Below are 15222 nucleotides of genomic sequence, written 5' to 3' on the forward strand. Positions count from 1 at the left end.
TGCTAGGAAAATATCAACTTCTAAGTGTAAATTAGTTGTAATTGCTAGTTTTTATTATGAGGGGGGGTACATTTTTACTGTAAAACATTCCTTGGTGCACTTAAATGTTTAAGTTTAATTAACTTGAATTAGATATTTGAACTTTTTGATAAATTATAGCAACTCCTTACTAGTCAAGAAAGTTGAAATGAATTGTAATTTCACATTGATTACATTTTTAAAAATGAATTTTTACAGTGTAGGGGATTTACAATTGGGTCCAAATCTCTGAGACCACTTTGAAAAAAATAATTAATTTTAACAAAGATAAAGGATTTTTCAAAAATGGTTATGATATACATGGTATATAAACTGTAAATATATATAAAACTTTTGCAAAACACTATACAAAAAAATCTGATTTTAGTAAAGCTAACATGAAAGCTAATAAAAATGTAAAAACTATTTTTACATTCTAGAATTATGCTGAAATAATCATCAGGTTTTGCACAAACTTGTAAAGTTCATGCCAACTCGAGTGCATACTGTCATCAAAGCAAAAGCTGTTTTAAAATTTATATAAATTATTACATTTCCTTCAGAATAATAAAATACATTTAATGAGTGGGCTAACATCCGCTGGAGATCAAATATACATGTATATGCTGTTATCATTTTTAAATCGTGGTTTGTATTTAAAGAAGTTTGAGAAAAAAATCTAATGCACAATACAGGAACTGAAACTGCTCACCAGGCACAGAAACACCAAAGCTTTGTAACACCCACACCAAGCAACTTCACACCCAGGGCATATTAAGATTGAAACACTTGATTACAATTTCAAACTCTGTAAAACTGCAAGCGTGTGTGCATGTAACATCAAACACATGTTTGTTCCATATATACAGGATATTATATTTTTTGTGAATTTATTTGTGTCTCACCTGCAACTCTGCCATGATCTTATCTCCTTCATCCTCCTCCTCTTTGATGGCTGAGGCAGAGATAGGAGGAGGAGGGGTGCAGGGCTTGGGCTCTGGATGGGTTTTGGGTTCGGGTTGAGACACTGGACTGGTGGGCTCCTCATCACCCTCCTACAAATTTTCATATTGTTATCCAATCTCAGGTAAAGCAATGGGAATGGATAACATGAGATAAATACAGCAAACACACCTCTACGGAGTCTTTCCGGCTAGTGTAAATGACCTCTCCTGAGCGGGTGGTGGTCATTCCAGTGGTGGCGTTGGGGTAGGTTCTTCGAGGTGGGGGTGGAGGAGGCGACTTGTTTGCCTTTTCTGTGCTCTGAAGTTTGACAACTTTTTCCTGAGTCTTACTCTGTTTCTCCAGACTGGATTTGATGGATAAGCTGGGTTTAGAAGGCCTCTCCAAGGCCGGCTTAATGGGTTTCTCCAGGGGTTTGGAAGGTTTCTCTGAAGCAGTCTTAATAGGTTTCTCAGAGTTTAGCTTGGGCTGATTGTTATCTACAAGCAAACAGTTGAATTTATGCTCATGTCTTTAAAACTTCAAAGTCATTTTTGCTATTTGGCCGGTGACTTCTTTTCCGAGAGCACACGATGCGGAGCGTGTCAAAAATGTATATGTAGACCGTCATGTGTGTGGCTCGTCATGTCAAAATATGTGATAGGTGCGTCATGTGAACCTGTGTGCATAACACGTCATGTCAAAATATGACTCTGCTGCAGACGCTTCGAAGGGGGTTATGATAAAAGAGACGCTCGCATTCACCAAATACTTGTTTAATCTCATGTGTAATCAGTTTACTCTGTTAAGTTAGTGTCTTGCGAGTATTTTGTGAACGTGAGCGTTTTTTTTTTATCATAAACCCTTTCGATGTGTGTGCAGCAGGCACTTATTTTGACATGACGCATGATGCACATAGGCTCACGTGACACTCCAAACACATATTTTGAATTTGCACTCCTCTTGAAGAGAAGTCACTGGCCACCATCGGTTGAAAGCAAAATACTGTGCGAAGTGACACATTTCATAATAAAAATAATATTTGATATATTATTAGCAAATTTCATCATCATAATAATATTTCGCGATAACAAACGGCTGCCTGTACATTATCCCGCTACTTGCACACCTGTATAACTCGTAATGCTGCGTTCATACCAGCCGCGGTAGAGGCGTCAAGCGAGAGTGATTTCAATGTTAAGTCAATGTAAAGATGCGTTGACGCGCGTCTGGAGGTCTCGCGGTGCGAATGAGACGTTTAGCATGTCGCGGTAGACGCGATTCTGCCTCTTTCGCATGTATGCCGCAAATTGAGCGTTGCCACGGGAAACGCGCAAGTTTAAAATTTTGAACTTTTGCAGAAAACGCACCGTGTTAACCAAATAAGGAGCTTTCTCTAGTAGTGACATGATTACCGGAAGCGAGGGGAGTCGCCAAAGCCCCTCCTATGACGCACATTTCCATGTGAATGTCTCAATGACTAGAATTTCATGCACAGCTTTCACGCGCGAATGAAAGTTCGAGTAAATTCGAGTAAATTCAAAATGTTCAAGCGCCAAACTAGACGCGGTAGACGCAAATTTGACCCCTCAAACGCGGCTGGTGTGAACCCATGGTAAGTAAGGTAAGGAACATTAAATATTGTTTTGAAATATATTATTTGGTAATTTTCAACGAATGCAGACCTTCCGCGGGGAAACACGTTTACTTTTGGTTTAAACATAGGGCAAGAAGTTCAAATATCACGAACACACTTTTTGGTTTAATCATTTCTAAATATAATGTTATAAAATATTTACATTTAATTTTTGTGTAATATTAAACTGTATCCTTTCAAAATGATTTGCAGCACCCAGGTTATCGTGTGTTACTAGTTTCAGGCAGTTGTTATCTCGTAATATCATACCTTGGAATGTGGTGACTGGCCAATCAGAGTCAAGCATTTTATTGCGCTTTTCCATTGTATAGTACCCCACGGTTTGATTGGGTTCAGGTCAGGTCGGGTCAGCTCACCTTACTTTGGCTTGGTTAGCTTTTCTATCGAGTTTAGTATCACTTCGGAGTGGGAGGGATTATAGGCGTGACGTTATATTTGCCAGCCTACTGCTGTGACATCATATAAGTGAGAGCGTCGTTGTACATTCCCATACATTTATTTATTTCTCAGTCTGCCACCAAATTTAAATTGACCACCATAAATAGATGTTTGCACATCCTGTTTATCACCACCTCTGTCCCACATTACAGTTTCTGTACAAACACACATGCCGCTGAAGTTGCCTTTAAGAATATATGCGGACTTGAGAGACGCAAATGTGCCACAAACCGCAAGTCTGGAAAAAAACTGTTATGGTGTTCCTGATTCTCACCCTGTGGATGTTTTTCATCGCTAAAAGGGAGTTTGGGAACTTACAACAAAGCACAGATGACAACATGTTTGCTCGAGACAGCGCAAGCTAGCATGAAGGTAAAGCTAATCTTTTACATTATAGAGATGACGCTGGTAGTGACGATTCTCTCAGACCAATCAGTGATCTACAGTGTTTTTTCGGGTCACGTTTTGGTATCAGCTCAGGTCGCTTGGAACCCCAACCGAGGTGGTACTAAAAAAGTATTGGGTACTACGTACTGCACCCAGTGGAAACGCCCCCAAAAGTAAGCTGACTCGACCTAAACTAAACCGTGGGGTACTATGCAATGGAAAAGCGCCATTAGAGTGCCGTGTATTAAATAACAATAAACAAAACAGAAAGCTCTCATACCATGCTCTACTGGCATCATCACAGGCTCCTTTTTTCCCACCACCTCCTCCAGGGAGGCAGGAAGTGTTGCAGGGGCGTCAGGGCACTTCTCAGGTTCACTGGGCACCTCAAGGCTTGGTATTCCTCTTAACATATTGGCCTCGACTTCTTGGAGCATCCGTTCAAATTCCTGTCCGTCATAATGACCCATGTTCTGCCTCTTCTCCTCCCATCCTCTCTCTGCAGCCTGCCAAACAAGATTTTTTGTATTTCTGCACATCTGACCCTAATATACAGCACAATAAACTCAAAACAATGCTCACCTTAATCGACACAGCCCTGTTTTTGGTCTTGCTGCGGCTCGCCTGGATCTCTTCTATGAATAAGCCAGGAGAAGGATTCTTACCATGGACGCCATTTGTGGAGATTCCATTACTGCTGTTTATGACTATTTGTGTCTGTTCAGGGGACGCTGTGGGTTTCTTGAGTTGTTTGGTGGGTGAGGGGATGGACTCTTGTCTCTGTAGGGCAGGTGGCGATGGTGCCGTTGACTGCTGGGATTGTTGTGAAGCTACAGGAGAGGCTTGGGCATGGTGGATCACCAAAGGGGTTGTCGTCATGACCTCTGACCTCACGGTGGACGTCTGAGGCGTGACCGAGGCAGGTTCAATGGATTCAATGACGACGGCTGATTCAGTTTTTTCAGGAGGCGTCAAGGAAACCAGTTCAGAGGAATTTAGCATGCTGTCCGGTGCACACCTAGTGATGAGATGTTGGTGATCATTTTATTTCAATTACACAGCAAGAAAACACTATTTTATTTATTATCTTGTTTAAAGGGAACACAAAAAACTTGAGTCTGATCAGATCTGACATAAAACGTGATAAAGCAGATCTGCTCTGTCTGAATCTAAAGAGACTTTTCATGCAAAGTGAATGGGTGATAGAAAAGTAATTCATTTTCATTATCCTCCGACTGGTCGGATACGTGGATGAAAACAGATGGTTTATCAAACAGCCATAATGTGCTCAGACGCTCAGGCTAGATATGGGAATAAGGACACGTGAACCATGCACATGAAGTGACAGACTCAATGAAACAAATTTATTTGGATTTATTTGCTTTCCAAGATCTTTATAATCTTAAATTTAATCTTGCATTCAATGCTAATTCCTTCAGGAAAGTGGGCACAGACACAGACATGCATGCATCTAATATTTTCTCCATCTGTGTATACCTGCGAAGGTTGTTGAGTGTGTCGGTGAGGGTTCGGACCCTCATCAGCATACTGTCGAGTTTGTGCGGCTCTTCCTTTAGGAACTTGACGGCTTCCACCTCAACCCTGAGCACTGCTCGCATACGGGTCTGTAGAGCCGGAAACTCGCCTGCAAGAGAGAAAGAAACAGATCAAAGGGTTAAAATGAATTTGGTTTGAAACTAGCAGAAAATTGTACTAGACTATCACATCTAAATGACTCAGGTGTTTGCAAGTGGGGAAATGCCCGACATTTAGACCTGTTGTATCAGCGTACGTAAGTGAAAGTGTTTTTCTTTGTAGGTGTGAACTGTGAAAACTTTCTCTGGGGGTGAAACCGTCATAATAGCACTATAAACGAGCTATAATTGTCAAAGGCCACATATTGTGTCTGTTCACAGTATGATAATTTGAAGAGTTTGGTTGCAAAACGCGATAAACGGCATTTAAAAGAAAAAAAAACGAGTTACCACCAAAATCAGTATTGTATCAAGTCAGTATTAAAAAGTTACTTCTTAATTTTATGCAAAATCCAATATCCGCCATGTTACTCTGTCATCTTTTCTACAATTTTTCCCATAAATCTGCTCAACCAATCACAGCGCACCATTCCCATGCACTGTAAACAGCAATGGCGGCGCGTTGAATACACACAAAATCCTAGTTTTCCCTCATCTACTTTGTACTTCGTGATCAACAAACAAACAAAAACAAAATTATAATTTTGATGGCATTGATAAACCTGTGGTGGTTTTCTGTGAAGGGGAAGAAATGTAAGCCATGAACATCTAATAATTTACGGGAGAGGCACTCCCGAGATGAAAAAATGCAGGCTGTTGCTTTTTCTCCCGACAGCATCAAGCTTCTGTCATGCTAACACATTGACCCTATATCTTTTCATTATTTTACTCAAAGTCAACAAAAATCAAGCAGGACCAAAACATTTTATAGCTGATCGCTTTAAAAAAAGTTAAGTGAAAACATCCCAAGTATAACTGCAGCACTGACAGTGTTATCAATATTACAAAGTAAGAGTTTTGATTAATGCCATTAATGTTTATATTTAATCAGTGTATACCACTAGTCAACTAAATGAATATAACATGGCAAAGATGAATGCACATTTATATACTGATTCAGTAGATTTATAGCATTTTTTTTTTAAACTTGGTCATGGATTTATTGCATTTTGTGGAAAAATAATCAGCTTTTATTAGTGCTGGGAAAAAATTAATCGCATACAAAATAAAAGTGATTTTTTGCTTAATATATGATTGTGTGTTGTGTGTAATTATTCTGTATACATAAATACACACACATTCATGTATGTATTTAAGAAACATTTACATTTGTATATATATTTATTTATATCTTTATATATTCTATATGATATATAAATAAATAAAATTTCTGAAATGTATGTATGTATGTATGGTTGATAAATATACATAATAATTACACACAGTACACACACATATATTATGCAAAAAAAAATCACTTTTATTTTGTATGCGATTAATCGCTATTAATCTTTTCCCAGCACTAGTTTTTATAATAAATCTTTGAAAATCAAATTATGGATTTGAATTTTTTATGTTTTTATAACCTAAAGATGGTATGTGAAAGTTTGTAACAGAAAATAGTGGTTTTCATCTTGTCACTTTCTTGGTATAGAAAACACATTTTTACCGAAATTAGTCAAAATGGATTTATGATTGTGGAATATATGATTGTGTGTTGTGTGTAATTATTATGTATATATAAATACACACACATTAATGTATATATTTAAGAAACATTTACATTTGTATATATATTTATTTATATCTTTATATATTCTATATGATATATAAATAAATAAAAATATATATAAAAAAATTCTGAAATGTATGTATGTATGGTTAATAAATATACATAATAATTACACACAGTACACACACATATATTATGCAAAAAAAAATCACTTTTATTTTGTATGCGATTAATCGCGATAAATCTTTTCCCAGCACTAGTTTTTATAATAAATCTTTGAAAATCAAATTATGGATTTGAATTTTTTATGTTTTTATAACCTAAAGATGGTATGTGAAAGTTTGTAACAGAAAATAGTGGTTTTCATCTTGTCACTTTCTTGGTATAGAAAACACATTTTTACCGAAATTAAACAAAATGGATTTATGATTGTGGAATATATGATTGTGTGTTGTGTGTAATTATTATGTATATATAAATACACACACATTAATGTATGTATTTAAGAAACATTTACATTTGTATATATATATTTATTTATATCTTTATATATTCTATATGATATATAAATAAATAAAAATATATATAAAAAAAATTCTGAAATGTATGTATGTATGGTTAATAAATATACATAATAATTACACACAGTACACACACATATATTATGCAAAAAAAAATCACTTTTATTTTGTATGCGATTAATCGCGATTAATCTTTTCCCAGCACTAGTTTTTATAATAAATCTTTGAAAATCAAATTATGGATTTGAATTTTTTATGTTTTTATAACCTAAAGATGGTATGTGAAAGTTTGTAACAGAAAATAGTGGTTTTCATCTTGTCACTTTCTTGGTATAGAAAACACATTTTTACCGAAATTAGTCAAAATGGATTTATGATTGTGGAATATATGATTGTGTGTTGTGTGTAATTATTATGTATATATAAATACACACACATTAATGTATGTATTTAAGAAACATTTACATTTGTATATATATATATATATATATATATATATATATATATATATATTTATATCTTTATATATTCTATATGATATATAAATAAATAAAAATATATATATAAAAAAATTCTGAAATGTATGTATGTATGGTTAATAAATATACATAATAATTACACACAGTACACACACATATATTATGCAAAAAAAAAATCACTTTTATTTAGTATGCAATTAATCGCGATTAATCTTTTCCCAGAACTAGTTTTTATAATAAATCTTTGAAAATCAAATTATGGATTTGAATTTTTTATGTTTTTATAACCTAAAGATGGTATGTGAAAGTTTGTAACAGAAAATAGTGGTTTTCATCTTGTCACTTTCTTGGTATAGAAAACACATTTTTACCGAAATTATTCTAAATGGATTTATGATTGTGGAATATATGATTGTGTGTTGTGTGTAATTATTATGTATATATAAATACACACACATTAATGTACAGTATGTATTTAAGAAACATTTACATTTGTATATATATATATATATATATATATATATATATATATTTATTTATATCTTTATATATTCTATATGATATATAAATAAAAAAAAATATATATAAAAAAAATTCTGAAATGTATGTATGTATGGTTAATAAATATACATAATAATTACACACAGTACACACACATATATTATGCAAAAAAAAATCACTTTTATTTTGTATGCGATTAATCGCGATTAATCTTTTCCCAGCACTAGTTTTTATAATAAATCTTTGAAAATCAAATTATGGATTTGAATTTTTTATGTTTTTATAACCTAAAGATGGTATGTGAAAGTTTGTAACAGAAAATAGTGGTTTTCATCTTGTCACTTTCTTGGTATAGAAAACACATTTTTACCGAAATTAGTCAAAATGGATTTATGATTGTGGAATATATGATTGTGTGTTGTGTGTAATTATTATGTATATATAAATACACACACATTAATGTATGTATTTAAGAAACATTTACATTTGTATATATATATATATATATATATATATATTTATTTATATCTTTATATATTCTATATGATATATAAATAAATAAAAATATATATATAAAAAAATTCTGAAATGTATGTATGTATGGTTAATAAATATACATAATAATTACACACAGTACACACACATATATTATGCAAAAAAAAATCACTTTTATTTTGTATGCGATTAATCGCGATTAATCTTTTCCCAGCACTAGTTTTTATAATAAATCTTTGAAAATCAAATTATGGATTTGAATTTTTTATGTTTTTATAACCTAAAGATGGTATGTGAAAGTTTGTAACAGAAAATAGTGGTTTTCATCTTGTCACTTTCTTGGTATAGAAAACACATTTTTACCGAAATTAGTCAAAATGGATTTATGATTGTGGAATATATGATTGTGTGTTGTGTGTAATTATTATGTATATATAAATACACACACATTAATGTATGTATTTAAGAAACATTTACATTTGTATATATATATTTATTTATATCTTTATATATTCTATATGATATATAAATAAATAAAAATATATATAAAAAAAATTCTGAAATGTATGTATGTATGGTTAATAAATATACATAATAATTACACACAGTACACACACATATATTATGCAAAAAAAATCACTTTTATTTTGTATGCGATTAATCGCGATTAATCTTTTCCCAGCACTAGTTTTTATAATAAATCTTTGAAAATCAAATTATGGATTTGAATTTTTTATGTTTTTATAACCTAAAGATGGTATGTGAAAGTTTGTAACAGAAAATAGTGGTTTTCATCTGGTCACTTTCTTGGTATAGAAAACACATTTTTACCGAAATTAGTCAAAATGGATTTATGATTGTGGAATATATGATTGTGTGTTGTGTGTAATTATTATGTATATATAAATACACACACATTAATGTATGTATTTAAGAAACATTTACATTTGTATATATATATATATATATATATATATATATATATATATTTATATCTTTATATATTCTATATGATATATAAATAAATAAAAATATATATATAAAAAAATTCTGAAATGTATGTATGTATGGTTAATAAATATACATAATAATTACACACAGTACACACACATATATTATGCAAAAAAAAAATCACTTTTATTTAGTATGCAATTAATCGCGATTAATCTTTTCCCAGAACTAGTTTTTATAATAAATCTTTGAAAATCAAATTATGGATTTGAATTTTTTATGTTTTTATAACCTAAAGATGGTATGTGAAAGTTTGTAACAGAAAATAGTGGTTTTCATCTTGTCACTTTCTTGGTATAGAAAACACATTTTTACCGAAATTATTCAAAATGGATTTATGATTGTGGAATATATGATTGTGTGTTGTGTGTAATTATTATGTATATATAAATACACACACATTAATGTATGTATTTAAGAAACATTTACATTTGTATATATATATATATATATATATTTATTTATATCTTTATATATTCTATATGATATATAAATAAATAAAAATATATATAAAAAAAATTCTGAAATGTATGTATGTATGGTTAATAAATATACATAATAATTACACACAGTACACACACATATATTATGCAAAAAAAAATCACTTTTATTTTGTATGCGATTAATCGCGATTAATCTTTTCCCAGCACTAGTTTTTATAATAAATCTTTGAAAATCAAATTATGGATTTGAATTTTTTATGTTTTTATAACCTAAAGATGGTATGTGAAAGTTTGTAACAGAAAATAGTGGTTTTCATCTTGTCACTTTCTTGGTATAGAAAACACATTTTTACCGAAATTAGTCAAAATGGATTTATGATTGTGGAATATATGATTGTGTGTTGTGTGTAATTATTATGTATATATAAATACACACACATTAATGTATATATTTAAGAAACATTTTCATTTGTATATATATTTATTTATATCTTTATATATTCTATATGATATATAAATAAATAAAAATATATATAAAAAAATTCTGAAATGTATGTATGTATGGTTAATAAATATACATAATAATTACACACAGTACACACACATATATTATGCAAAAAAAAATCACTTTTATTTTGTATGCGATTAATCGCGATTAATCTTTTCCCAGCACTAGTTTTTATAATAAATCTTTGAAAATCAAATTATGGATTTGAATTTTTTATGTTTTTATAACCTAAAGATGGTATGTGAAAGTTTGTAACAGAAAATAGTGGTTTTCATCTTGTCACTTTCTTGGTATAGAAAACACATTTTTACCGAAATTAGTCAAAATGGATTTATGATTGTGGAATATATGATTGTGTGTTGTGTGTAATTATTATGTATATATAAATACACACACATTAATGTATGTATTTAAGAAACATTTACATTTGTATATATATATTTATTTATATCTTTATATATTCTATATGATATATAAATAAATAAAAATATATATAAAAAAAATTCTGAAATGTATGTATGTATGGTTAATAAATATACATAATAATTACACACAGTACACACACATATATTATGCAAAAAAAAATCACTTTTATTTTGTATGCGATTAATCGCGATTAATCTTTTCCCAGCACTAGTTTTTATAATAAATCTTTGAAAATCAAATTATGGATTTGAATTTTTTATGTTTTTATAACCTAAAGATGGTATGTGAAAGTTTGTAACAGAAAATAGTGGTTTTCATCTTGTCACTTTCTTGGTATAGAAAACACATTTTTACCGAAATTAGTCAAAATGGATTTATGATTGTGGAATATATGATTGTGTGTTGTGTGTAATTATTATGTATATATAAATACACACACATTAATGTATGTATTTAAGAAACATTTACATTTGTATATATATATATATATATATATATATATATATATATATATATATATATATATATATATATATTTATATCTTTATATATTCTATATGATATATAAATAAATAAAAATATATATATAAAAAAATTCTGAAATGTATGTATGTATGGTTAATAAATATACATAATAATTACACACAGTACACACACATATATTATGCAAAAAAAAAATCACTTTTATTTAGTATGCAATTAATCGCGATTAATCTTTTCCCAGAACTAGTTTTTATAATAAATCTTTGAAAATCAAATTATGGATTTGAATTTTTTATGTTTTTATAACCTAAAGATGGTATGTGAAAGTTTGTAACAGAAAATAGTGGTTTTCATCTTGTCACTTTCTTGGTATAGAAAACACATTTTTACCGAAATTATTCAAAATGGATTTATGATTGTGGAATATATGATTGTGTGTTGTGTGTAATTATTATGTATATATAAATACACACACATTAATGTATGTATTTAAGAAACATTTACATTTGTATATATATATATATATATATATATTTATTTATATCTTTATATATTCTATATGATATATAAATAAATAAAAATATATATAAAAAAAATTCTGAAATGTATGTATGTATGGTTAATAAATATACATAATAATTACACACAGTACACACACATATATTATGCAAAAAAAAATCACTTTTATTTTGTATGCGATTAATCGCGATTAATCTTTTCCCAGCACTAGTTTTTATAATAAATCTTTGAAAATCAAATTATGGATTTGAATTTTTTATGTTTTTATAACCTAAAGATGGTATGTGAAAGTTTGTAACAGAAAATAGTGGTTTTCATCTTGTCACTTTCTTGGTATAGAAAACACATTTTTACCGAAATTAGTCAAAATGGATTTATGATTGTGGAATATATGATTGTGTGTTGTGTGTAATTATTATGTATATATAAATACACACACATTAATGTATGTATTTAAGAAACATTTACATTTGTATATATATATATATATATATATTTATTTATATCTTTATATATTCTATATGATATATAAATAAATAAAAATATATATATAAAAAAATTCTGAAATGTATGTATGTATGGTTAATAAATATACATAATAATTACACACAGTACACACACATATATTATGCAAAAAAAAAATCACTTTTATTTAGTATGCAATTAATCGCGATTAATCTTTTCCCAGAACTAGTTTTTATAATAAATCTTTGAAAATCAAATTATGGATTTGAATTTTTTATGTTTTTATAACCTAAAGATGGTATGTGAAAGTTTGTAACAGAAAATAGTGGTTTTCATCTTGTCACTTTCTTGGTATAGAAAACACATTTTTACCGAAATTAGTCAAAATGGATTTATGATTGTGGAATATATGATTGTGTGTTGTGTGTAATTATTATGTATATATAAATACACACACATTAATGTATGTATTTAAGAAACATTTACATTTGTATATATATATATATATATATATATATATATATTTATTTATATCTTTATATATTCTATATGATATATAAATAAATAAAAATATATATAAATAAAAATGTCTGAAATGTATGTATGTATGGTTAATAAATATACATAATAATTACACACAGTACACTAGAGCTGGGTATCGATTCAGATATTCCAGATCGATTCCGTTTCGATTCACAAGCTATCAAATCGATTCGATTTCGATTCTCGATTCAATTTTCGATTCCGGTTGTCGGGTTGGTTTTTATACTCGATTCTCGATTCAACTCAATGAAAATAGATTCAATACAAATACTATATAAATAAAAAATAACAGTGAACATAAGTTTACAAGTGGGTAATTAATAAAAAGAAATTAAAAGCCACAACACTATCGTTGTCGTCTTGCTTGCGAAATCTAAAATGCTTCCATACCTCTTACTTTTTATGTGAAGGTGACATCAACGGTGATGAAGCACCTAAAACCGCCATTTTAATCACTGAAAGAATGAATGACAGGGTCCTTGGTAACATCGTGCAAGGCAAAAAAGAGGGTGACATCTAGTGAAGAAGATTAGTCATTTGCTTAACGTTAATCTTACGTTCAATGTTTGCAGGAAAAAATATAGAAAAAAATAGATTCTGCTCTTTGAGAATCGATTCTGAATCGACCACGTTTTAAAAAACAATTAATCGAAAAAACTTTTTTTTTGCCCAGCCCTACAGTACACACACATATATTATTTATTTTGTATGCGATTAATCACGATTAATCTTTTCCCAGCACTAGTTTTTATAATAAATCTTTGAAAATCAAATTATGGATTTGAATTTTTTATGTTTTTATAACCTAAAGATGGTATGTGAAAGTTTGTAACAGAAAATAGTGGTTTTCATCTTGTCACTTTCTTGGTATAGAAAACACATTTTTACCGAAATTAGTCAAAATGGATTTATTGCGTTTTGTAACCAAACTTTTCATATCTTTACCCCAGTGGCATTTATAACAACATGAAAAACACTAAAGCATTTTGTGTGTTTCAATAAATCCAATAAAATTTGATCTGATACAGAGACATTAAGAAGGACAATGTCACACATTTACACCTTTAGCTGTTTTTGAAATAAACTTAGGGATGCAGGATTTTGGAATAAAACTCCTTTGAAAATTAAATTCCTTTCTGTTTATTTATTTTCCTTTCTGTTTCAATTACCCGTACTTCTCATTTCCATAAAGAGACGTAATGGCATCTCTATGTTACCTTTCAGTCCAGCCAGGTTCTCGCCCACCTTCCTCAGGTTGACAGCTCCCTCCTCTACCTCCTTCAGAGTTACAGACCTCTGAGACACAGCCGAGCTGGATTCGGTCTTCAAAGACTCGACAAACTGCTCCAGATCCCTACACACAAATATTTTTGTCAGAACTGACAGTCAGGGGTTGAAAGTAAAAAATTAATGAATAGATGGAGGGTATGTTTGCTTTGCAATTTCACTGTTGAGCCACTAGAGGTCAGTGCAGATAGAGTATGCTTTATCGTGAATTAGTTGGCATCTGCTACCTGTTATGGTCTTGACTAATAAAACTTGGTTAAAATGGAAAGAAGTAAGAAGAAATTACATTACCAGGGACAATTATTGTGTCTCTTTATTGATTGATGGGTAAATAAATACTTAGGTATATTAGTGTCTGCCAAAAGTGAGTTAGTTGATAAAAAAATTTCAGTAATAAAAAAAAGATTTGCTTTAAAATAAATTTAAAATATAAACTTATTATTTGTCACAGGAAATATATTTTTCTTCCTGTGCAAAAGTCATAGCTTGAATGCACTGTAAGTTGCATTTGATAAAATTGTCTGCCAAATGCATGAACGTAAATTTAAATTAAATATATACTAATGGTAAACCACATTTACCAATATCCTAATGTTTAGTACATGCTTGTTTTGGTCCTCGAACACCTTAATGTAAATCTGGGGTGTTTTTTGTAATTGCTTCGACCTTGCTTATGCTACATAAAAATTTGCAGCTATTTGTACTTCTGTTTGGCGTTAATTTTAGATGGCGATGGCATATTTGAAAAGCAAACAGTAGATTGCTGTTTAAGTCATGTTGCAACGGTTCTGCTTTTATTTGTTGGCTTTAGTTATTTACTTTTTTTTAACAC

At 30.1% G+C, this 15222-nt stretch overlaps 1 protein-coding gene across 11 annotated transcripts in view; it reads right to left on the reverse strand.

Moving 5' to 3' along the window:
• LOC135785460 (sickle tail protein homolog) overlaps window positions 1-15222 on the reverse strand; it is a 155350-nt gene that overhangs the window by 9333 nt on the left and 130795 nt on the right. For all 11 annotated transcript variants that reach the window (XM_065294910.2, XM_065294908.2, XM_065294909.2 and 8 more), the window contains 6 exons: window positions 14321-14457; window positions 4940-5087; window positions 4025-4460; window positions 3723-3948; window positions 1153-1460; window positions 924-1073 (listed from right to left, as the gene is read on the reverse strand). In XM_065294910.2, the coding sequence (XP_065150982.1) occupies window positions 924-1073; window positions 1153-1460; window positions 3723-3948; window positions 4025-4460; window positions 4940-5087; window positions 14321-14457 (1405 nt within the window). The remainder of the gene's footprint in view (window positions 1-923; window positions 1074-1152; window positions 1461-3722; window positions 3949-4024; window positions 4461-4939; window positions 5088-14320; window positions 14458-15222) is intronic.

Source organism: Paramisgurnus dabryanus, chromosome 22 (genome assembly GCF_030506205.2).
Source record: "Paramisgurnus dabryanus chromosome 22, PD_genome_1.1, whole genome shotgun sequence".
In the NCBI taxonomy this organism is placed as follows: domain Eukaryota; kingdom Metazoa; phylum Chordata; class Actinopteri; order Cypriniformes; family Cobitidae; genus Paramisgurnus; species Paramisgurnus dabryanus.